This window comes from Grammomys surdaster, unplaced genomic scaffold (assembly GCF_004785775.1).
Source record: "Grammomys surdaster isolate TR1022 unplaced genomic scaffold, NIH_TR_1.0 217, whole genome shotgun sequence".
Taxonomy (NCBI): Eukaryota; Metazoa; Chordata; class Mammalia; order Rodentia; family Muridae; genus Grammomys; species Grammomys surdaster.
The window spans coordinates 992,120-1,018,506 of NW_021604662.1; the positions used below are offsets into that span (position 1 = coordinate 992,120).

Below are 26,387 nucleotides of genomic sequence, written 5' to 3' on the forward strand. Positions count from 1 at the left end.
TTTCTTTCTTTCTTTCTTTCTTTCTTTCTTTCTTTCTTTCTTTCTTTGAGATAGAGTGTCATATAGCTCAAGCTGACCTTCAAAGTCAGATTTGTCTCTCTGCAAAATCCACTAAATTATATTAATTTTCTGTGTTTCTTGTAATTTGGCCTTTAGACAGGTTTTGTAAACAAAACAAAAAAAGAAAAACAAAAACAAACCAAGAAACCCCAAACCAAAACAAACAAAAAACCTCTCTGGTATCATAACACTCTGAATTAAGAAAACACTGTTGAATGCAGATTATTTCAGTACAATTACTTTAAAGACAATGTGTTTGCTTATCTCTGTAAATTCAAGTGTGTTCATGTAATGCACACACGTGATTTTGTTTTTTAAAAATGCCCATTACTCTCATTTATCCTTCATTAGCTCACTTACCTTTCACAAACACATTTCTGCTGATATATAAATGACTCAGTAAATAAAGGAGGAAAAACAGGAGGGAAAAACAGGAAAGCAAACAGGATGATGTGGCAGGTTTGAGGTGGTCAGTGAGAAGCAATGTGATCAGACAGAAAGGGCAAACAGTTTGTAAAAATAAAACCTGTATTACTGGCAAGGCTGCTGTGCAGAAGGAAGCACAGTAATTCATTTTCTCAGAAAACTAATGCAACAGGATATTTTTCATAGTAGCATGATTCACAATAGCCAAGAGATAAAGGTATCCTAAATATCCATCAAAGAATGAATGGCTAGACAATATGTGGGTTATCCATACAATGAAATCTTACTCAGGCTTTAAAAGGAAGAAATTTCTAATATATAGCACAATGATTTTGGACCTTGACTACACTAAAACAATTAAGTCAGCCACAGAAAACTACACTTACATAAGATGTTGTTGAAAGTAGTCCAATTCATAGAAAGAATGGTGGTTACTATGTGCTCAAGTCAGGGGAAAATAGAGTTGAAATGTAAATACACAGTTTCTGCTTGGGAGATGAAAAAGTTCTAGAGATTTGTTTCACAACAGTAAAAACGTATTTAATACTACTGAATCAAATTTTAGATTACATGCTTTTACCACAATAAGAAACATTATTATTGTTTTGCTCTCTTATTCTCTTACTCTCTTGCCTCTAGCTTCTCTCTGTCCCCTCGCCTTTCCCCATTCCCTTCCCCCTCTCTCCATGTGGTCATGGCTAGCCTCCACTTGTCTCCTCTCTCTCTCCTCTTTCTCCACCATCTTCTCCTGTTTCTCTCCCTACCTTTGCCCTCTGCCCTGAATAAATCCCCTCCCTTTTGAAAAAAAAAAAGAAACATTTGTTTCTTACTGAAAGTATCTATTATGAAGTATGAGCATTCAGCTACTATCTAACACCCTCAGTTACATATGCCAAACCAAGCAGTATAAAGAGATTGCCCAGCAATTTCAGGTAGAATCTCATGGTTTGTTTTGGTAGTCCTACAGGCACACAAAATATAAATTAAAGCATTTTGAGATTAGTGAAATTAATTATGCCACGATATTACTAACTTCAGCTTTTAAGACTAGTATTACATATGCTATGTTAAAATAACATGGTTATGGACCCAGATCATACTGACCAGCTGTTAATTTTGTACCTTTACCTTTTTCTTTATCCTTCCTAAAATAAAAAGTTGGAATTACATAATTCTAAGTTGGCAGTGTTTATGGTTCTCATCATTGGTAGGAAAGCAATAATAAATACATTTTTCTTTGCTTTATGGTAGCTGTAGACAATGTACTATAATAGTTGGAAGACGGCCTTTTTCTACTCATGACAAACATGTAATACAGAATGGCTACTTATATTAACCATAGAAAGGAGATGGTTGCACCGAATAGTAAATATACACTGAACTGCTAAAAGGAGACTCCAGAGATGACAAGCCCACATGATCTCAAAGACAAAGTATCCTTTCACTTAAACATCCTCTGGGGACTCCAGAAGCTGAGGTTTGGATGGCTCTGAACAAGGTTAGTGCCTCTCTGCTATATGGCAGATTAAATTACTGTCATCAATTATCCCATTCCTCCATTTTCAGGGTCAGCAACCAAAGTGGAAAGATCTACCCTGAATATGGACTCAGAATAAAAGAGGGAAAAGAGTCTATCATACAACACATGCAAGCTCCATTTCTTCTTCAAACAAACAGGTCTGTTGCTGCTACCTCAATTATCTATGGTCATTAGACCTCTGTTCTTTAGCCTTGCAACATAGATTCATATCAGCAACCCTACAAGAACTCCCATACCTATAGTCTTGGACTAGGAATGTAACATCAGTTTCTTTCTTTTTTCTTTCTTTATTTTTTATTTATATGAGTACGCTGCTATCTTCAGACACATACCAGAAGAGTGCATCGAATCACATTACAGATGGTTGTGAGCCACAATGTGGTTGCTGGGAATTGAACTCAGGACCTCTGGCAGAGGAGTCAGTGCTCTTAACCTCTGAGCCATCTCTCCAGCACATTGGTTTCTTTTATGCTGTTGAGGCTACTACTTTCCACTGTAGTACAGATGGCCCTTGTTGGACTATGTAGCTTTCAAATGTACAAGCCAATGTATTAAATTCTCCCTTATAATTATGCATGATTTGCAACATACATATATACATTTATACATACACATACATACATACATAACCTATTGGCTCTATTCCTAAAGAGATCACTGACAAATACAGGTTTTGATGCCAGGAGTAGTGCTGTAACTATGGGTTTACCTGATAACATGGTTCAGAAGCCTTTGAAACTGGCTTCCTTAGGAGTTTCAAAAAATTTGACAGATATAAGCTAGAGAGATTGTAACCAAAGTTTGGTGGGTGATTCTAGTGACAGCACAGAAGACCAAAAGGTTAATTAAAATACAGACAGTAAAGATTATGCTTATGAGATCTCGGATGGGACCAAGACTCTACTTGGAATTAGACTAGAGATTATTTATGTTATATCATGACAAAGAACCTATCTACAGTGTCTTGAGATTTTATAGGAGGATGAATTTAAAGGTAATAGACTGGACTAGAGATGGCTCACTGGTCAAGAGTACCTGCTGCTCTGCCAGGGGACTTAGGTTCAATTTACCAGTACCCACATGTTGTCTCACAAACTTTTAACTCTAATTCCAGGGGATTCAATACCCTTTTCTGGCCTCTACAGGTACTGGGCATACAAGTTGTATATAGACATACATGTGTGAAAAACTCTCATATGTTAACAAATAAAATTAATTAAAAAATAAATGTCATAAACTACTAAATTTGGCAGAGGAAAGTTCAAGGGAACCAGACATTCAGATTGTGGTATCTATCTTGCGACCTGATCTTAGTCAAGTTTATAGTAAAAATTGTAAGCAGAAAGGTTTGGATATTTTACAACTCATTCAGAAAAGCAGCAGCTAGCTTGGGGGCATGGAAAATACAGCTACTGAAGAGATTTGGTCCATTAAAAGAAACCAAGTATTTTGTATCAGGACAATAGGAAAGATACATCCCTTGAATATCTTCAGGAATGACCCTGACCTGTCCATTGCAGGCTCAAGGGTATAAAGGTTAACTAATTTGAAAGAGCATTGCTTTAAAAAAAAAAAAGAGCTAAGGGATCTCTGCTGGCATAAGGCCACTTGTAAAGTGTTTCTCAATGTTCACTCATCCAAGCACTTATAGGCCACTGAAGCCATAGTCCAAGAGGGCACAGATACTGTTTAAGCTGGCAACAGACCTTGATGGTGCCCATTTGATACAGTTTTAGCAAAGATACAGAAAGCAAGAGTTATGGGGTCATGAGGCTTTACTTGGACTTCAAAAGAAAGCGTGGGAGGATAGGTAACATGTGGCAGGATCAAGATTCCTGCAGGCAACACCTAGAGAGCAATGTGTAAATCCGTGCAGATAAAACTACTAGAGACATTAGAGAGTTGAACATCTGAAGAAAGCTGCAGGCAGTGAGCAGGGCCTGCCCATAATATAGCCCATTTAAGCTGTAGACAGCAAGGCCATAGCAGCAGGACAACTGTAACCTACCCAGGGCTCACATAACGCACCATATGTCATGAATGCTGGACATGGATCCACAGGATTTAAAGTTTGTCCTTCTGAGTTCTAGTCTTGCTTTTGTGTCATCCCTCTTTTCTATGGCCCCATTTCTCTTTTTGAGACTTTTTTTTACTTTCTTTGTGCCTCTGAATGTGAAATGTATACAGCATACTTTCTACATTTTACAAGGTTCACAACTAATAGTTTACCTTTTGTGTTCAAAGAGACTTTGGACTTGGACTTTTTAACAGTGCTAGAACTGTTAAGATTATAGAGACTCCTGGAAATAGACTGAATGTATTTTGTATGATGGGATGGACAAGAGCTTAGGGCCAGAGGTAGAATGTTATAATTTAGACATGAAATATCGCAAATGGGGTCATATACTAGGGGCTTTATTACCAGCTAATGGACTTTTTGGAAATGACTGTATCTCAAGGGCTCTGACCTAGTTAATCTGTTGATGAATTCATAATATGATGACATTTTTTGGAAGGAGTGAAAACTAGGAGATAGATGAAGTAAGTCACTGGAGGCATGCTCTGAAAAGCTAGGTCTTGTCTCCCTCTTTCCCACTGTCCTCCTGTCAGCCATGAAGTGAGTTTCCATGATCCTCTATGTGCCCCCTACCACATACAGCCTTACTACAGGTCCACAAGTGATGGAGCTGAGTACTATGGTCTAAAACTTCTGAAGGTGAGAGCTGAACCAAATATTTCCTTCTTTAAATTGTTTCTCTCAGGTAACATAAGGATGATAGAAACAAAATAAAAACAAAAAACACTGTCTAGCATAGCCATCTTTCTTCTCACTAGCTAGATCTTTGCTTAGACTATTTTTTTTTTTTATTGGATGATTTATTTACATTTCCTATGTTGTCCCCTTACCCCATCCCCCACCACCCCCTCGGAACCTCCAATCCCCTCGCCCCTCCTCCTTCTTCTCTGTGGATGTAACCTCTATCTACACCCCCCCCACTCCCCCCTCCCCACCCTCAAAATTCCCACCCCCTGGGGCATCCAGCCTTCATGAGGTCAAGGTTCTCTTCTTCCACCTATGCCCAGCAGGGCCCTCCACTTTTACATATTCAGCTGAAGCCCTGGATTCCCCCCTAAGTGCTCCCAGGCTGGTGGTTTAGACCCTGGGAGCTGTGGTTGGTTGGTATTGTTGCTCTCCTCATGGTGCCACAAACCCTTTCAGCTCCTTCAGTCTTCACTCTAACTCCTCCATTGAGAACCCCATGATCAGTTCAATGGCTAGTTGTGAGCATCTGCCTCTGAATATGTCTGACTCTTGAAGGCCTCTGAGGAGATATCCATATCAGGCTCTTATCAGCATGCACTTCCTGTCTTCCACATCAGCATCTACCTTTGGTGATTGCACATGGGATAGATACTCAGGTGGGGTGGTCTTGAGACGGCCCCTGCTTAGACTATTATACCTGCAATTGTGAATATAGTAAAGTCTTGTCTATAAAAGCAATAACAAATACAAAATTGCTCATAAAGGATTTTACACTGTTGAGAGGCCAGAAGTTTAACTGCCCAGTGGAAACTTCAAGTAGCTTTGAATGGTCTTCTGAATGCAGTGAAGTGGAAGATACCAGGAAAAGCTGGCTGGCTCAAGCCAGCTTTCCTACTGACAGGGAGCACTTGCCATCTGAGGGTCAAACATCATTCATTTCTGCCAACCTTTAGTAACTAATTTATGGCCATGTTTTGGTTCACTTCATAAAAAGTAAAGGTCAACTGAAATGCAGGAATACTCCTTTCTTTCCTTTTCTTTCTTTGTTGCCCATCACTATTTTTCCTTATACATATAAGGCAGCCCTACTAACTTCCTTAAAACGATATACAAAGCCATATCCTACTACAAGTATGCTGAGAGTTCAAACAGAAACATGAACTTCAAGACTACACATATAAATGAAGCACTTGGAAACTCCTAGCTTATTGTGTGAAAAATAAGGTTATCAGCACCTAAGGACCCTTGCCTGGGCTCCACAGAGCCAGTATCTGACAGGAGAAAATCAGACCAGAAAGCGAAAGATATGTTTGGGTTTTTTTATATGCAATACAAATTATTCTCCTTCTAGATTAGAAATATATTTGTCTCTGAATCATCTCATACTTCTATAGACACTTTTAGATGTTAATTTTCTACTTCAAATCCTGTTTTGTTCTTTCACGTCTTTGAGAGGATAATAATTATATTATCCACTATTTGACAGTGGGTACTCTCTGATGTGTCTAGTTGAAAAGATAGCAACAAGCAACTCATATGCTTCTAGTTCTTATTTAACAAGTTAATTTTATACTACTTATACTGCATAAGGAATTTCCCCAAGAATTTCACAAGTGATGACATATTAAATTCTTTTAAGTCAATAATCAATCACATAGAGTCTCATGTTACTAAAATTGGAGTACACTACACTGAGAGAATGGGATTATTAGAATTTGTTTTCTCAGGTTTAGTGAAGACTGGCCTTCATTCTTAAGATAGTCTCCCTACTTTGGGGTATATATGTATATAAATGTATATGTATATATGTGTATACATCTATCTATGTATCTGTCTATCTATCTATCTATCTATCTATAGATAAACACGTAAAGAAATATTTACAAAAGCATCTGTTTTAACATTCCTAAATGCCCATCATTAGTAAAATGAATAAATTATGACATATCTTTAAAATGAAATATTCTACAGCAAAAAGAGCTAGTGATGTGTACAATGGCAAATATGAGTATTGTCAACATGCCATTGAAACCCTGAAGCTAAATACAAAAGAGAATATGTTGTATGATTCTATTTTTATGAAGTTGAGGCCAAGAAAAATAATCTATGGAGATGGAGGTTACAACACTGGTTGCCTTTGAAAAGGTAGAGGTTGCAGATAAATTGAAACAGAAAACTTAGGTAATTTTTTTTATTTTGGTAGGGGTATTGTTTAATGTGTATATTAATTTCTCATACTCATCAAATTATGTATTTAAGATCTACACACTTTCACTGCTTGCAAATTTTATTTTGATTTAAGAGACATGTGACCTCACATGGGTTACAAGATTCTTGGAAAACATGGGTTCCTGTTTTGTTGCTGTCTTAAAGATGCTGCCAGTGGCTTTTCAACAATCTAAAGTTTAATCCATCTGCTGAAAAAGTACAATCTCTGAAACTGAGAAACCAGTAATTTTCAGATCATTCTGAACACTTATTTCATGTATTCCTGTTTTGAAGATGTCATTCATTGGTTGGAAGGTTGATGAGGATATCCTATAAGCCCCTAGCTATTAAATCAAGTTTTATATATTTCTAAAATATTCTTCTGTATTGATCTGACATGATTTCATAAGTAACAGCTTACTTACTGTGGACAGAAAAGAATGTACATAATTCTTAAAATATTTTTCTTTATATATTATCAATGGAATAAGAAAGACAGTAGAAATAAGACATTTAGACACCTGAGACTTTGAGAAGTTGAATGTGAAACTACTTTATTCTGTAAATTTACAGTAGTCATGTTTGGATGGCTACTTAGCTAGAAACTACATTTCCCAATTTCACTTGTGGTAAGACAGACTAAATTCACATCAATGCAATGTAAGAAGTAGCAACTCACTTGTTCTGACTAATTTTATGTCAACTTGACACCAACTTGACACAGAGTTGTTTGAAATGAGAGAACCTCAATTGAGAAAATGTCTCCATAAGATCTAGTTATAAGGCATTTTCTTAATTAGTGGTTGATGCGGGAGAGCCCATCCCATCCTGGGTGGTGCCATCCCTGGGCTTGTGGTCCTGCATTCTATAAGAAAGCAGGCTGAGCAAGGACCAAGAAACAAGCAAGTCAGTAAGCAATAGCCCTCCATTGTCTCTGCATCAGCTCCTGCTTCTAGGTTCCTACCCTGTTTGAGTTTCTGTCTTAACTTCCTTCAATGATAAACAGTAAGCTAAATAATCCCTTTCTTTCCCAAGTTGCTTCTGGTCATGATGTTTCACCACAGCAATAGTACCCCTAACTAAGACACTTAAGAGAAAATTACTTGTTTTTCTCCTCTGGTAGCATGCATAGCATCTTCCCACACTATAAAAGGTACCCTGCAGGGATGGACTTTCTAGAAGAGAAGCAGCTTGATTTCTTTATATTCTGCGAGTCAATTACAAGGTATCAATAGAACAGGGTCTTGCCTTCAAGATTTGTATGGTAACCAAAAGCATTAGCAATCACCTGTAATATTTGAGGTGGTCTATAGAACCTTACTGGCCAACATCTCCAAAAGAGGCAAGTCATTCCTAACATGGAGATTTTTAGTTGTTAGCCCATGGTGTCTAGTAGAGGCATTGTTGCCCCCATTATAGAGTAATTCCATTTCAACTCCTTCTTTATGAGTGTGCAAACACACATAATTATACGCACACACATTTATGTATACACATATACACACATATGCAAACACACAGACATGCATGTATACACACTTGACCTAGCAAGACATCCCCAGTGATGTTTCAGTGTCATGAACATCATGACAATAATAACTACTTCCTGATTGGATTTTAGCTGAGTCCAGATGATGATAGCCATACTTTGGACCATTATCAGGCCAAGAACCTGTGGCTAGACAAGTCATAAGCCCTAGTCTACTATTATTCTACTAACATGAACTATGAACATAGTATTAAATTGATTCCTAGTAACTTATATCCATAGATTAATATGTCTCTTAAGCATCATTAGAGAAACTTCTATTTGTAGTAGATGGTGATTAACACAGATACCCACACCTGTCAAGGTACAAAGAATAAGAGACTGTGGAATACTCAGTCCTAAATGGAACATATATACTCAACCACCCTCTTTCAAAGGCCCCAGAATCACTGCAGAAGAAAATACAGAAATAGTGTAAGAGCCAGAGGTTGTGGATGACAAGTAAACTGTTTTCTAGACACATCAGTACAATTTCACATATGAATTCACAATGGTTGTAACAACACACACAAGACCATTGGCAGTTCAAGTCAGGCAAAATCTCAGCATGGAGAGGTGAGGTGGGCATGCAGGCTCGCCCCTAAGGAGCTATTAGTAATTGTTAGTGTAGGTAGAGCGAGAGTTGGTTTTCTTTAAAAGCGTAGCCCTTGATATGTTGACCATAAACCAGTGGAAGTCCAGATAACCAAGACTATATAGGTGTCACAAAAATTAGACTTGATGGGTTTTAAAAAGTGGATGTACAAATTTGGGTGGGGAGGTAAGAGGAGTGTATCTGGAGGTAGTTCCGGAGGGGGATGGATATGATAAAAATATAATGAACAAAACCAAAAAAAAAAAAAAATAAGGGTGGGGGAGGAACTTGCCTTACGCTTCCTTCTTGTCACTAACCCTGTTTCACAGGTTTCAGTGTAATAGTGGCATGAGCTAGCTTCAACCATGCAAATGAAGCCAACATGATAGGGCAGTGGTTCTCAACCTTCTTAACGCTGTGACCTTTTAACATAGTTCCTCATGTTGTGGTGACACTCAATCATAACATTAGTTTTGTTCCTACTTCATAACTCTAAATTTTGCTACCATTCAGATCTGTATTATAAATATTTGATAAGTAGGATATCTGATATGCAACCCCTGTGAAAGGGTATGTCAAGCCCCAGGTATAGGGGATAACAAAAACTTATACAATGTTTGGGTGCTAGGTCTAAAAGCAAGTTCTAGAGTAGTGCTTGTGTATTAAAGCCTGGTTCCCTCACCTCTAGTCTGCTATGTAAGAGGAAAAGTTTCAGTCTTATTTAAATCATCAAATTGCAGGCTCTTTGCTGCATCATTTTCACTAATCTACCTACTATTCATGCTTTTGAGGCTTGTGGTTTCTAGGCAGGACTTTCTAAGTTACACACACACACACACACACACACACACACACACCAACACCATGGCTTTTATGTCAGCTTGACACAGCTAGTCATCAGAGAAGAGGGTCCTGCAATTGAGAAAATGCCTCCATAAGATCAGGCTGTAGGCAAGCCTGTAGAGAATTTTCCTAATTAGTGATTTATGTGGGAGGACCCAGCCCATTGTGGGTGGTGCCATCCCTGGGCTGGTGGTCCTGGGTTCTCTAAGAAAGCAGGCTGAGCAAGCCAGGGGAAGCAAGCCAGTAAGCAGCACCCCTCTATGGCCTCTATCAGTTCCTGCCTCCAGCTCCTTCTCTGTTTGAGTTCTTGCCCCAACTTCCTTTGACTTCTTTTGATGATGAACAGTGGTATAAGCCAACTGGGACACTTTCCTCCCAACTTGTTTTCTTGGTCATTATGTTTCACTGCAGCGATAGACCCTAACCAAGGCCCCATCTTTATCTGTCATGCAGTATCAACCTTGTTGCTTCAGCTAGTCCTCCACTGCCTAAAAGGTACCACCAATACCTTTTTTGCTTTCTTTCTCTCCTTCCCTCCCCCTCTTTTCCTCCCTCTTCAGCCCCTTCCCCCTTTTTCGAGACAGAGTTTCTTTGTGTATCCATGGCTGTTCTTGAACTAGCTCTGTAGACCAGGCTGGCCTTGAACTCATAGAGATCTGTCTGCCTCAGCCTCCAGTGTGTTGAGAGTAAAGGCACGAACTGCCATTGTCTGGCAATACCTTTTTTGTGTGTAAGATCCCATTCTCTATACTTAATCTTATAGCCTGCATTTGCCTTCCCTTGCATCTTGTGTTCTGGTTGTACTGGATAATACTTGGATGCACCCTGTAAAAGAAGAATTCTATGCTCACATTCCAGCCAAATGGAATTCCAGCCTCCATATCCTGCCCTTTCCCATCCATGATATAAATTTTCTTTTTTTTAAAGATTTTATTTATTTATGTATGTGAGTATACTGCTGCTCTCCTCAGACACACCAGAAGAGGGCATCGGATCCCATTACAGATGGTTGCGATCCACCATATGGGTGCTGGGAATTGAACTCAGGACCTCTGGAAGAGCAGTCAGTGCTCTTAACTGCTGAGCCATTTCTCCAGCCCCGATATAAATTTTCAAAACGTACACAAGAAAAAACAGAGAAGCTTTTCTACCCCTAGACAGAACACCACTCTCTGCCTCTTTCTGTCTCTGTCTTTGTCTGTCTCTGTCTGTCTCTCTGTCTCGTTGTCTCTTGCTGTCTCTCTCTGTCTCTTTCTCCCTGTGCTATACTTCTGGATCACTTTGGACAGCCCCTTCATTAAACCACTTATCTCCCCGAGCTATTAGGTTTTCTTTTTTCCTTCCTTCCTTCCTTCCTTCCTTCCTTCCTTCCTTCCTTCCTTCCTTCCTTCCTTTCTTCCTCCCTTCCTTCCCTCCCCCTCTCTCTCCCTTTCTTTCTCTTTGAAGTAGAGTCTCATTATGTAGCTCTTGCTGTCCTAGAACTTGCTTTTAGACCAGGCTGGCCTTGAATTAATAGATATCCGCTTGCCTCTGCCTCTTAAATGCAGGGAGTAAAGGCATACACCACATCTGGCCCTTTGGTATTTTATATGTCTGATCTCAAAGTTAGAATATGTATCCCAAAGGCAACGTATCTTATATATTTTAATACCTTTGGCAGTTAGCATATGACTTGTATCTGATGACTGTTGAAAAGACAACAGAAGAATTTAACAGGTCACATATTTGCAAACCCTACACATAACCATTCTTACCTATTCAGTGCAAATGCATAGTGAAATTTAATGTTGTGCTGATCAGCCAAATCACACGTAGGCAGCATCTTCAGTGTTTCTACCAGCTTGACCATTGCATCATAGTCCTGTTGGCAAAAGGTCTCAGAGTGTGAGAGAGACAGGAAACAGCTCTTCATAGATTTTTCTGAATAGTTATAAACATAAGACAGCCTCCAAGTTTAAAAATAAACCATTCTTTGTAGATAGAATTTAGTGAAGTTAATTGTAGCTTTGACAAGTACAAAGAAAAAAATATCAGAAAAGATAGATGAGACAGAGCAGGAATTCCTGCTACCAGAGGGCACAAAAAGTCAATAGAAAATTTATTACATCCACAAAAAAAGAGGGCAAGTGAGCCTCGTAACAGGAAAAAAATATTATGTTGAGTGTGGGAGGGTTAATACCAGCAGCAGAACTGTGTTAAAATGAATTTGATAAATACAAGAGAACTTAGTCACTTTCCCATGGAAATGGAGGAAACATTTTATTCATTCATACTCTGGCTAAATTAATCAAATTAATATAATTTAGAATTTCCCAACTTCAGCACTGTTGATATTCTGGGCCTACATTTCTGCTCTGTGATGCTATCCTGTGTATTGTTAGATGGTTAGCTGCCTCCCTACTAGAAGACACAAGTACTCCTGTTCCACAAGTCAGTTTTGACAAATGGAATATCTCTTCAGACAGTGCCAAATACCCTCAGGCTGAGAATTACTGTTCCAAACGCTACATACCTGAGATATCAAGTGTGTCTCTACCGGGTCCCACTTTAGCAGTGCCATTAACAAGTTTTCTTTACCCAAGCATAGAACTACTAGTATTGGCGAACTCTCTGTTAGCCAATCAGCAGAGAGGATCTTCCTACAGATATCTGACACCTGGTGCTGCAGTCTAAGAAAAGAAGACAATAAATCCCTAGAACCTTCCAGCTCTACTTTGATCCTAGGAGTTCTAGCAATAAAAAATTAACAACTGAAGACACTCAGGAAGGGAAGGGCAGAAGAAGGCCAGCAACTCCAAGAAACATTTCAAGAGCAGGGTATGGTAGCATATGCCTATAATCACTTTACTGGGGAATGGTAAGCAGGAGCATCTGGAGTTCAAAGTCATATTCACCTATACAGAGAGTTCAAGGCTCAATGGGTGTACAAGAGCCTGTCTCCAAATAATAGCAAAATCAAAACTAAAAAGAACTACTTCAAGAAAAGTCAATTATATTTTCTTGTTGCATAATAGCCACCTGTTATTAAAGGCAGGTATTTTGTCACTCAGGCCATGGGTTCCTTAGTAGCTAACTCTGTTTTGGTCCAGATCATAAATGGATGGCTCCATCTTTCAGATGTACAGAACATGTACCTGTAGTGTAGCTTTGTAGTATTCTACAAGTAAAGCATATTAGACTTTGTGCTTCCAGGAGGAAGATACACAAAATATTCTTTTCTTTTCTTTTCTTTTTTTTTTTTTTTTGGTTTTTCGAGACAGGGTTTCTCTGTGTAGTCCTGACTGTCCTGGAACTCACTCTGTAGACCAGGCTCGCCTCGAACTCAGAAATCCGCCTGCCTCTGCCTCCCAAGTGCTGGGATTAAAGGTGTGCGCCACCACTGCCCGGCCAAAATATTCTTAAAACATGTTCAATTTGGAAAAGAAAGCCTCAGTTTCCTTCATATTTCTACACCTCATAACGTGGGCCTCAAAATCTTTCTGATGCCAATTTTACAATAACCATCTCTATTCCCTAGTTCTGTACCACAGCCCAGCTGCTGCCACCCTCACTGATGAGTGATGGTAAAAAGAGAAAGATGACTTAAATGCTTAAAGAAGATGCCAGAAGAGCTGGGAACAAGGGCAATGAAGCTAGTCAGCCTCTGCTTGAATCTTGACTTTACCACACTCTGTGAATTTGGGCACGTTACTTCATTTCCCTGTGCCTCAAATTTTTTCATTTAAAATTAAAATAGGAACAATAAGAGCAAACCTAAATCAGGGGTCAAGAGGACTTAATGAATCTGGATTTACAAAGAATTGGAGAATAATAATAATAATAATAATGATAAATAAATAATAATAATGATAAATTCTTAGCTTCTTATTTTAAGCAGTTCTATACAAACAGGACCCCTTGTTGCAGTGCTCACTCCAGCTCTAATATGACAAATTATCTCCAAATCATACACAATATCCCATCACCAGGTTATATACCTAGTTAGAGTAGCTTCTTCATCACACTCCTGATGTAAGTATGCATACTTTACATGAAGATTTCCTTATAACAAAGAAAAGTCAGGCATGTGCTAACCATACCTAAGCACATTTCATACCTGAATATCACGGTAGGACAGAAGTAAGTTAATGATGATGTCCGATGTCAGAACCTCGATGTTATCCATGCGAAATTTGATCCGAGTCAGCTCTTTTGCCAGTTCGTCACCTTGGTATTTCTCTCTGGCTTTCCGGATGTCATTTAACAATGTTTCTTTATAATAAGCACTGGAGAAAGAAACAAAAACCCCAGATCATATACAGGCATCCAGGACTGTCTTGAGTGCTCAAACAGGCATGGGTCTCAATAGCACATAAGGACCTTGGCCATTCCTGAGCCTTCCTATACCAGTAAACATAAGATGATGTCTACCTTTTTGTATATTGCAGCAATAAATTAGTAAGTAATAATGAAATTCAGTTTATTACAACCTTAAAAATATCTTCAAAGCTAAACTTTCAGACAGACAGTCTATGGAATTTTCAATGCAACCCCTGAGAATTACACACACACATACACACACACACACACACACACACACACACACATACACCTTGCAGCAAGCTTATATGATTATTTAATTTCCTCCACTATCAACAGATTTTCAAAAGCCAAACAAAACTCCAGAAGACATGAAACCTAGGTAAATTCATTTTAGAAACATTCTCATCTTCCAAGTGTCCCCAGTTAGTAGTTACGAAGTGGTTCCCAGGTGAAGGAGACAGGAAACTGGTGGTGTATCTTTGAGCAATCCAACAAAGGGTATAACAGAGGCCATGCCAGGAAGATTACAGACAACTGTCACCCTTAGCTTTCCTTGTTATATTTTTCTGTGAAATGTTTTCTAATATAAAGTAAAAAAAAATCCCCTCTTCTGAGCATTTAAACAACAAAAGAGTATGTAAAAACATTTAAAGCTGTAAATCTACCCCGAAATGTCTTCATAGCCTTTCATAAAACCAATATTAGTATGTGGTACTTAAGACTTGAAGAATCCTAATTTAGTGGTACAGAAGTCAACTTAAAATGATGACCATAGATTGAGTTACGTATCTTGCCTATTTTCCAAGTAATTTTAAATAGAGCCTGGGTATTACCAAGTGGTAATGGTAACAACCCATAAAAACAGCTGAAATTATATAACTAACTGTAAAGAATAAATTTATGAAAGAATAAATTAAATAATCAACTCTATAGAAGGAAAAAAACAGATAAAATGAGAACAGATGGTACTTAGTCTGAATAATTATAAAATAGTGGCACATAAATGTGCATACAGCACATAGCCTGGTCCAATGTCCTAATAAGACCTCAATTAATATTTAAATAATAGAGTAATAGCCTACAGAAAGGGTTCTGATATAAAAATGCCAGGGCACTGCTTTCACTCTTTATTTCTTTATTTGTCAAGTGCCATTACACTAATGATGAGCAAATTAGTAGGTCCTGCCAGTATTTAAAATTCTGCTATTAACTGAATGAGTCATTAAGTTAGGTTATAGCCACTGCCCATTCAGCAGACAATAAAGGCATCAAAGCCATTAAGGTATTATTAGTTTGGCCTGATGAATAAAAAGTTATACTTTAGACTTGCTTTCAAGGGTAACTGAAAAAAATCAAAAACAAAAAAAAATATAAAATAAAATATGAATAAGCACTGGAGAAAGAAACAAAAAATAAAAAATAATTATTTTATTTATAAAAATAAAATATAATAAGAACTGTAACTTTTATGTAAATGAAATTATGCCTGACATGTTGGAGACATCAGATACATAGTATGTAGTCATTTCTTTGTCTAGTAACCAGGGAGGATGTTGTTAATCACTGTGGACTTGGAAATGGTTTCCAAGTACTTTCAAGCACAAGACTCAAGATAAAGATAATAAATCTGCCAGAGTTGGTACTTGGGCTAAAAACTTACCTGCCATTCCTGTTCAGAGGTTTTTAAACATAAGTACCATTAACCCCCTCATTAACCACTGTCAGGCACCAGTCATAGGATAGGCATTTTGAGCTTTTGGAAATTAAAATAACTCTCCCCCTAGCTTGTTTTCCTCCTAACACATGGATTTAAATGAATGAGAAACAAACTTGAACCTATTTCTTAAAGACATAATTCCCCTGCCAGATTTAAGCTATATACCTCTTCATTACACCTAAAAATATGTCATTAGGAGAGGTTTCTCTCTAAATTCCACTAATTTTTTTCCTTCAAAGTAAAATAATAGCTAGCAAGGTGTCAAAGAATCCCTCATTTGTTTTCTGTTGCTGCCATCTGAGTTTAGAGCCTTCTTCTCCATTAAAGTCTGTATCTCAAGGAAAGGCAAGAGGACAGACAAGGTGAGAAGCTGTTAATAGGTGTGACTTTATGCGGCACTTTGATGGTAACCCTCCACAGTTCAGGGTGCCATGATCTGAGCCAAAGTATGACATGTTGTCCTTGACATTTCATTACAAGTCAGTTCTGCCAGTCCTTTGGATTTTCATTTGTTTTGGAAGAACAAATCCTTCTTATGACACAACTTACAGGAATAAATCCTTTAAATTGATTGTGAGCAAAATAACAGGGATCCTCTAGTTAAGAATAATTTCCTGCCTTTAACTTTTCAACTAACAACTCCAAAGGTAAGGTTTATTTGAGCACTAAGGTTCCAAAAGGGGCAATGACTTCTCCAAGGCTACCCAGTGAGCCATAGCCTAAGCCAGGATTCATACTCAAACCTGTCCACCTCTGAGTGGACACTAGACTCCATGACGTCAATCTATGGATAACATGTCACAGAACATCCTGAGGTCAGGTTGGTTGAAGCTTGACTCAATGCATGCTTATAAGAAGAACTTAAGGTCAGAATGACCTTGCTTTGGCAGTTTCAGAACCTGAATAACTGAGAATATAAAGTTATGTTCAGAAATTATCTGAAAACACAGAATCTTAGAGTTGAAAAAGCTCTAACCAACAATCATGGAGTTAAGTTTCCCATTTTCTAAAGGAGAAAAGAGCCATAGAGAAAAAGAGTTACATATCAAGGTCACATAGGGAACCATGGCTAGCCCCAGGCCCAATTCTGACCAGCTAAACTTCAGTTCTCTTCTTTTCTTGCTTCATCTTAGGAACTCATTTTAGGGAGGAACTAAGGGGGTGATGATAGATTCCAGGATGACTAAGTGAATAGCCAATGAACCCTATTCTCTAGGTACCCTGGTCACTTCAAAGTATACCTTATACCACCTCCCTGAAAGTAGAGGGGAATTTCTGCAAGACTCTCAGGATTTTTAACGGGTGATGGAAATTACCATGAAGTCACACGGATGTCCTTAAGGAGGCTAGTGAATCTGTCCACCAGGGGCATACACAGTGGGCCGAGGATGGTGTCCCAGTTAGGCTGCATGTACTCTGAGGCTCTCCTTTGGGCATCACTCTCACAGCAAAAATAGTCAGCACATGGTGTCACAGTGTAGGGGATGAAATAATAATTTCCACTAGATGCCTGTAAGAAAAAAAAAAGTGTTTCAGAAAGCAAGTGATGCAGAAGTACACAGCTATGGCTCTTAGCAGGCAGACCTGGTAGGACAGGGAAGGAAAATATGTACAATATGGACAATACTTTGTGTGATATTATTTCAAATCTACTAGGCTCAAAACAGAAAAACACTCAATTTCAAATTGCTACTAATTTGCCTGTGAATTTCATTGGGAAAAATGTTAAGAGTCTTAGGTTTTAGAAACCATATAAGCTCATTATCTGTCCTCAAAACCACAAGAAACTTGGATCCCTTGAAAGTCAAAGATAATAAAGTGGCATATTAGTTTTCAGTGTAAATTAAAAGTCTACATTATTTGATGATTTAATATAGATGCTATTAAATTTGTGAATAAAAATGGTTTTATGAGAATCACATATTGATACATATGATTACTTTCAAAGATTTTGTGAACAAAATCTGTTGAAGTATTTTACAGCATTAAGCAATACTCACATAAAGCAACATCTTTTGTTTTACAGAATAATTATAGTTGACTAAATCATGATCCTTTGAAAAGCATAAGCATTACATTTAAAAGGCATTAACTCAGTATTCAACTTTTAACACACTGAAGTCTAAAAATATTCTTTATATGATATTCTTATAGTTGACTATTTACACACACACACACACACATATACAAATAAATTTGCCATACGTATGCAATAAAAAGAATGGAGACCAAGGGGCTGACTTTGGAAAACTATATTTGAAAATAACTGAGATTGTACCATGAATAGTTTACATCTTGTTGAATTGTTGGTCAAAGGGTTCCCATGGACCACTCCCAGGAGACTGTCAAAGATATTGGCTGCTCACCACAACCTGATAGTAAGGCCATATTCCTGAATACAATGCTTACTTAGATCATCAAACATGGAGAAGTCAATATGGTACCCAACAAAACACTTACTGACTAGCATTTATGCTGCTGGAAGTTACTCTGCACAGTATCAGAGGAGAAAAGTAAGCATCAGGGTCACTCAGCTGATAAGCCCTACAACCTATAACGGTGACGTGACTGCAGGATATACTGGTAGAATGGTGGGATAGATGTTATGGGGGTAACCAACAACTTTTTGACTGGATTTAAGTCCCAATCCATGAGATGTAACCTGCTAAAGTAGCCAACAACCTGAGACTAGATTGGACATGGGCTTAGGGAAAAATCTACTAGTATTATTCCGCTAAAGAAATATAGCAACATAGCTACATATTTAGCTGAATGTAACTCCAACAGGAGCTAAGACTGAGTATGGATGCTCAGTAAACTAATGCCACTCCAGATCCTGCTAGATATATCTAGAAAGAAACAGCCTCAGTGAATTCTGGGTTAGTCAGGTTATATTTAGATCACTGTCCCAGCTGCAAATTACATTGACTGTCACCAAGCTGAACATAATTCATTTGAGACTGTCATATTGACCATGCTGGCCTCAGACTCACTGTGTAGCTCAAGATGTCTTTAGACTCCTGAATCCTCTGCTTCCACTTCCCAAATTCTGAGGTTATAGGCATGTTCCATAGGTCCTTCATGTACTCAATCGTTTCTTTAAACTTTTAGGGGAAAAAAAACTAGTTTAAAAATATTGACCTAGCTGGGCAATAGTGGCACATGCCTTTAATCCCAGCTCTTGGGAGGCAGAGGCAGGCAGATTTCTGAGTTTGAGGCCAGCCTGGTCTACAGAGTGAGTTCCAGGACAGCCAGGGCTACACAGAGAAAGTCTGTCTTGAAAAACAAAAACAAAACAAAACAACAAAAAAAACCTTTTGACCTTATCGCCAGTGGTCTTTAAACTATGTTTGGTGGTATATGCCTGTAATCTTGGCACTTTGGAGACAGAGGCAGGGGACCAGAAGTTCAAGATGATCTCCAGCTCTATACTAGGTTCAAGGCTAGCCTAACATACATAGAGACCCAGTCTCTGAAAATAATTTTAGACCTTAAATTCCTTTATCTCAGCTTGAATTTTGAAAGAATTTATACGGCAAGAAGAACCATTCATTTAACTTCTTCCAATTTTTAAACTAAAGTAATAGAGGTATCCAGGAAGTTGGACATACTAAAGATTTAACATCAGAAAATACTTTTGGGGGTTGGAGAGATGGTTTATTCAGTACAATGTCTGTTGCACAAGTGTAAGAACCTGAGTTGAGAGCCACAACACCCAAATGAAAGCCAGGCCTAGAGCTTGTTCATAATCCTAGTGATGAGGGGTATAGACAGGCAGATCCCTAAAGCATATTGGACAGCCAGCATGGTTAAATAGATGATCTCCAGGTTAAATGAGAGACTGTATCAAAAAATGAGGAGAACACCTTAGGAAAATAGCTGTCATCAACCTCTGGTATCATCTGCATGCACTCACATAAACATAACCCACATGAATGCATGTACATTACACAAAATGGGTAATTTTAAAAGTATACTGTGTGCCCAAATGGGATATCAAATAAAGGACAAGACTGCTTTTAAATTAAAAAAATAAATGTATTATAGAGAAAAATTTCATATCATGATCTAAGATAAAGCAGAAAATGTGGGAAATTTTATAACTTATAATCTGCTTTATGAAAATATAGGTAGCATTCTTGTTTCTACTTTAATTTAAAATATATTTAATTGTCCTGAAATTGTCTTTTTTTCACTGTGTTGGTCTCTGTTATGTCACATTTTGAATCTTAAAATGAGCTATTAAAAATTACCAACACTGGCTCACTAAAACACATTTCAAACTAAGTGAGTTTTATTTTGGGGACCACAAGATCAGTAATTTTAGTTCTGTAGAACTTTGAGTATCTGTTCCAACTACTATACTCAACTATAGGAGTGTGGAAACTAACACAGACTACCCACCAACATAGGGGCAGGGGCCATGTGCCAATACAATTGTATGTATGGATATAAATTCAAATTCCATATTTGTGTAGTCATGAATTAATTTTATTATTTCCAAATATTTAGAAAATATTTTTATAACCCATCCTTGGGTCTGGAGAGATGGCTCAATGGTTAAGAGCACTGTCTGTTCTTAAAGAGGACCCAGGTTCAGTTCTCAGCACCTACATGGCAATTCATAACCACCTGTAACTCTGATTTCAGGATGTCCAACAACACTTTCTTCTGGCCTTTGTGGTCACTAGACATGCTCCATACATGCAGGCAAATATTCTTACCCATGAAATAAAAATATTTTTAAAAATTCTTAATTCTAAGGCCTTATAAAATAAGCAACAGGTCTAGCTCATCTCAGACTAACCTTTCAGATGCCCCCATTAACCATGAAAGTAAGATATTCTGAGAATAATTACCCAGCTGTGAAACAGCAGCTGCAAACCATCCCTGAGGGTACCAGCTATTGGCTGGCATTAAACTCCCCAAAACGTAAGTACCAATATTACAAATAGAAGGTGAAAAAGTTCATCTGTGTGGATAATGACTGCAGAAATGTGGCTCATATCTTCACCAGGAATTAAAATTGCCTGTATCCAAGGAATGAAAGCCCCTTCCTTCTTTCTAATACTTAGAAGTTCTCAAGATCAAAACTAAGGTTTTAGCAGGTCAGAGACATTTTTTTTTCCTCTTCGCTCCCAGGAAATCCATGTTGCTAAAGAAAATTAAATTAAGTTAGATTTGCATATTCTAAGTTGAAATGGTTTTTGAACTGAAACTGATGGTTATTGCAAAGGTCTTCCAATTTCAGATCGAAGGATGAAAACACCAAATGCATTGGTGAGGTACAGAAGGTAAAATGTGTTTGAAGAATTATAACTTATTTTAAGGGTATTTGTGGCTGGGCAGTGGTAGAGCACGTCTTTAATCCCAGCACTTGGGAGGCAGAGGGAGGCAGATTTCTGAGTTCGAGGCCAGCCTGATCTACAGAGTGAGTTCCGGGACAGCCAGGGCTACACAGAGAAACCCTGTCTCGACAAACCAAAAAAAAAAAAAGGGGGGGGTATTTGTGTCAAACTAGAAGTGTCCCAAGCATCTCAGAGCCTATAATCTCCAGAAAAATTACTGTAACCACTTAAAGCCCTGCTTTAAAACCATTTAAAGTTCCTGTAAAAGGTCCTACGGATATATAAGAAATGGAAAAACACTGTTCAGGAAACTTCACTAAATAGTGATAAGACAAGTAAACTTCTGGAGCATCTGAGCCATAATCTGTTTAGCCTCAAGTGGCAGAGATTATATTCAGTGTAGCCAAGAAGATAGGATTCTTTCTAGCAGAGTCTAGGATGATACCATGTCTTGGTGTTGTAGGTGCTCTGTTTCTATCAAGTGTGATCAAAAGGATCAGGGCTTCCCTTTTCTTTCCAGCACTTTTTTTTTTTTTATATAGGACAGAAGCTCTATCCTAGAAGGCAGCAACAGCAACTATGAATGACTCGACAACAACACCACCCTATGTTCTGAAGGGTTTTGCTCCTGATCATTGAGAAGGTGAAGATTTCATACCAGGAGATGCAAACTAAGAAGATACAGGGCTGCCACCTCTACCCCTTGTATCATAGAACTATAGAACTAAGTATCAACACAAGAAAAGTTACTGCCTCAATTGCCTGCTCCAGACAATCAGTACAGTATAGTGTCTGAGGAAGGAGTGGCTGTAAGCACAGCTTTGTAGCTCTCAATAGGGAGCTGGCTTTATGTGTAATGTGACATGGGGATTTTCTAGGCAATGTGAAAAAAGAGAGACTGGTGTTAAACAGCTAAGAGGAGCCTGGCAGCACTATAACAGTAAATGAAAGGTAGATTAGCTATAAATTTTTCAGAGAGTAAGCTACAGAAAAAGACAGCTAAAAGGAGCTTTCCCAAGGTTAGGGCAGGCTTTGAGAACAAGACGAAGCTGAGGGCAGAGAGAGATGAAGGTAGGAGTGGACTATTTTCAAGAGAAATAATTCAAGATTGATGGTTGAAATTTTACAACAGAAGGAACTTTGGGGCCTAGATTGTTCCAAATACTCATCAGAGTTTGCAAACAGTAATGACAAAGACAAGTTTTAAATTGCCCTCCAGCAGTGAAGGTTCTGTCCCCAGAAAGTGGAAAAGCAGCTATTGTGAGAGCTGCCCAGGACTTTTGCCAGTGGCAGGGGTAATCTGCAGATTTGGTTGGAGATCTTCTGGGTGGCTTACTTAGTTTACATGCTTTCTGTCATCTTGATTTAGTATTAACCTTTGTTCCTGTGGACAGCACACTAGACTTTTTTCCCTGGCAAATCAGATCGACTGAGGTTGTCTCTTTGTCCTCACATATAAACATCAGTTACACGGATGATTTCGCTGCCTTCATCAGTGCACAGCTTGTGAACAGTACTTGGTAAAGTAGTTGTCCCTGGTTGTATAAATTGATTTGAGGTTTTTAGAGAAAAGGCCCCAAGTGATTCTGATGTTTACAAAGGACCTATAAAACCCTGTACATGGATAGTTCATATTCTTCATAGTTTATCAAAAGACACACAAAATATACTTATTAGAGAGTAAATGCACGTGTGCATGGAAGTAACTTTATAAACAGGAGCACACTAAAGACCGGAGTACATAGACCTACAGTTCAAGCAGTAGTGGCAGTGTCTTGGGAGCTAAGGTTTCAGATGGAAAGGCTTCAGCTCCTGCCACTTTTCGATTTTTGTTGGGAACAGAGTGAGGAAAGCTGTTTAGTTGTTTGTGGTAGGAGGAGATAATTTTTGTTCAGTCTCTCTTAGTGACCAGTCTTTAATTTTTAAGAATATATTGACTTATTAAGTATAGGTATTCTCATCTTGAGAGAAAGTCAAGAGACTCTGGATTTTTCACATGTTAAAAATTGGCTCACCTTCAGAGCAAAGGGTACATCCTCAGATTTCTGTTTCATGTCTTCAATACAGTAAACAGTGTAACTTGAAAGTAACGATTGGTATCAGTTCTTGGTTGTAACGGTCATTTGAATATTGAACATTTGAATCAACTACAATATTCATGTGAACAATCCAGAAGTATAGAATATAAAACACCAAGAAAGATTCAGCATGCTGTATTCATATATATTTGTACATACTATGTAGCAGATATAATCAAAAACAGTAAAAGAAGCTATCAGCTTGATAGTGGGGGGCGCTGGAGTGGTTTGAAGGATGGTTTTGTTTGAGGGGTAAGTGATGTATTTCAATTAAAAACATAAAAAATATTTTAGACCTATAAGCTAATAAGGGAGACTAACAACTGGGTGCAACATCCAGCAGCAAAGATTCATTAGAAACATGACAGGGACTGCAAAGGGCAAGACAGTTCGAGAGCTCAGCTGTAACACTCATTTGTGGGGAGATTAAAATGAGTGCCCTTGCTCAAGGCTGTGCCCTTGAAGGAGCCGTATTGAGAGTGGCACAATATAGAGACATAGACTTCATTGTAGCCCAACCAAGTCACAAAACTAACATGAAAGTTACAAAACCAGCAGGCCCAGAGTTGTGAGGGAAATCAATAGACACAGTTGCAATAACAAACTACCTTAAATGTCAGGTTTTTTTTCAGGAAAACATGAAAAGAATAGAACAGGGCAAATCAGAATACAGGGAAACAGCAGGCAGTATTATCTACTTTTGAAAGGCTCTAACATTAAACTTAGAAGACAATGACTTTTAAAAAGCCATTGTAAATATGTTGAAAAAAACTAAGGAAAACCGTGTTTTACAATGAAAGGTGAGGGACTACTGGGGATGAAAGGATAGAAAGCAGGAAGCAGAGAGAGGAGAAAATGGGAGCAAGAGGACTGACAAAGATAAATCATGTCTCAAAAGACCATAATGAAACATTTTCTATGTTAATTAAAAATAAACAAGTAGGGCCAGCCAGATGGCACAGTAGGGAAAGCTGCTTCCTCAAAGCACTGACAACCTAAGTTCAATCCTAGGATCTGCAGGGTGGAAAGAAAACACCAACTCTTACAGGTTGTCCTCTGACCTCCCCACAGGTCCTAAGACATGCACATCCACAATACAAAACAAATAAATGAAAAACTGTTAAAAAATATCACAAAACAGAATTAAGTAAAACCAAAAAGACATGATAATAATGTCTCAAAAGAGAGTATCTACAAACAGAAATTATTATAAAACAATAAAAATAACTAAATTCTGAAGAAGAAGAATTCAATCACCAAACTGACAACTTCATTGAAGGGGGTCAAAGTAAGCAGATCTCAAGATAGACTGATATCTCCCTAATGAAATCTGAGGAGGAGAGTAAAGGGGGTAAAGAACTATGCACAGAATGTTAATTAAATGGGAGACAACATTAAACACACCAGTATATACAACATATAATAAGAGTCCCTGAAGGATAAACAGAAAAATGTTCAAAGAAATAATTGTTGAAAATTCCATGAATTTGATGAATAAAATTAACTCTACATAACTAAGAAATTCAATGAATTTAAAGCAGGCTGTAGACAGAAGTCCAAGCTCAGGCACACTATACTTAGAATGTTGAAAGATCAGGTTGGAGAGATGGCTCAGTGGGTAAAAGCACTTGCTACTCAAACATAAAGAGCTGAATTCAGATCCCAGCACCTACATAAAAAGTCAGGTATAGCTGCAAACCTATAAGCCCAGTGCTGTTAGGGGTAGATAAGATCAATGGCTGCTAGCCTAGCTCTGGGCTCAGTGAGAGACATGTTTCAAAGAAACAAGGCAAGGAGTAATGAGGTAGGGTACCTCACATGCTCTTCTAGCCTCTATATGTATTTATACCTGCCCACACAAATCTTTACAAAGACAAGACATACAATCTTGAAAGTAACAAGGAAACAAATGTTGTAGATAGAGGAATTCCAATAAAATAATATCTAAGTTCTTATGAGAAACAATGAAGGTACTGGGATGGACAGGGGTAAGAGGTAAGGCTAATAAGTTCATTTATAGGCATTGGCACACATATAACCCCAGCACTTAAGAGACACAAGCAGAAGGATTACACATTCAAGGCTACGCTGGGATACCTAACTAGTTCAAGGCCAGGTTGAATTCCTTAGCTTGACCAAGACTCAAAGAGTCTAAGGAAATTGCTCAGTGGTAGACTGTTCCCCCTATTATATACAAGGGCCTGAGTTTGATCTTTAAGCACTGTAAAAATAAAATACTGTGTGACTGCTAATTTCTTATATTGCTTAAACATCTAACGTAAAAATACAATGTATTTGACAACAAGAACAACAAAAAATACAGGTGGGAATAATGTTATACTGGAATAAAGAAGACACCAAATGGTGCCTGAATCCACAGACAAATGAAAAGAAGCAAAAGTATCAAATAGAAAGATCAATACTTCCTCCTACCATACACATATGCACATACATATGTACATTTTCTTTTCTTATCAGCTTCATTTAAAAGACATAATTAAGCCAGATATGGTGGTTCACTTGTATAATCCTAGCACCCAGGATGATAAAGCAGGAAAATTTCTGTGAACTTGAGCCACATAGCAAATTTCAGATTATCCTGAGCAACGGCAAAACAAGACATCATCAAAACAAAAATCTTTATAAATATCACAATTAAATAATCCCAGGCCTCTGTAACATGAGGCAGATTAAAGGCACAAGAATGATTCTATTTATATAGACTTCAGACACAAATATCTCTGCTTAAATCTTGTTTGCCTTATTCCTTCAGCAAACCTATCTTTCCAAACAGCATAGGAGTAAACTTTGCTCCAGTCCTGCTGAAATCCTAATAACGTGTGAAAACAGCATTTCGACAAGCAGGATGTGTGCTGTGACAGGTTCTTGCTCAAGAATGCAGAACCAATAGCAGCAGGGACTGATGAAGGCTTCCCTGCAGTTAGGAGAGGAGCTGAATTGGGAACAAATGTTTAGCC

General features: G+C 38.1%; 1 protein-coding gene across 1 annotated transcript in view; it reads right to left on the reverse strand.

Annotated features, from left to right (window-relative positions):
- Map3k15 (mitogen-activated protein kinase kinase kinase 15) overlaps positions 1-26,387 on the reverse strand; it is a 135,485-nt gene that overhangs the window by 82,593 nt on the left and 26,505 nt on the right. The window contains exons 4-6 of the mRNA XM_028772703.1: positions 17,300-17,493; positions 14,061-14,229; positions 11,719-11,825 (exon numbers count right to left, since the gene is read on the reverse strand). Coding sequence (XP_028628536.1) covers positions 11,719-11,825; positions 14,061-14,229; positions 17,300-17,493 — 470 coding nt within the window. The remainder of the gene's footprint in view (positions 1-11,718; positions 11,826-14,060; positions 14,230-17,299; positions 17,494-26,387) is intronic.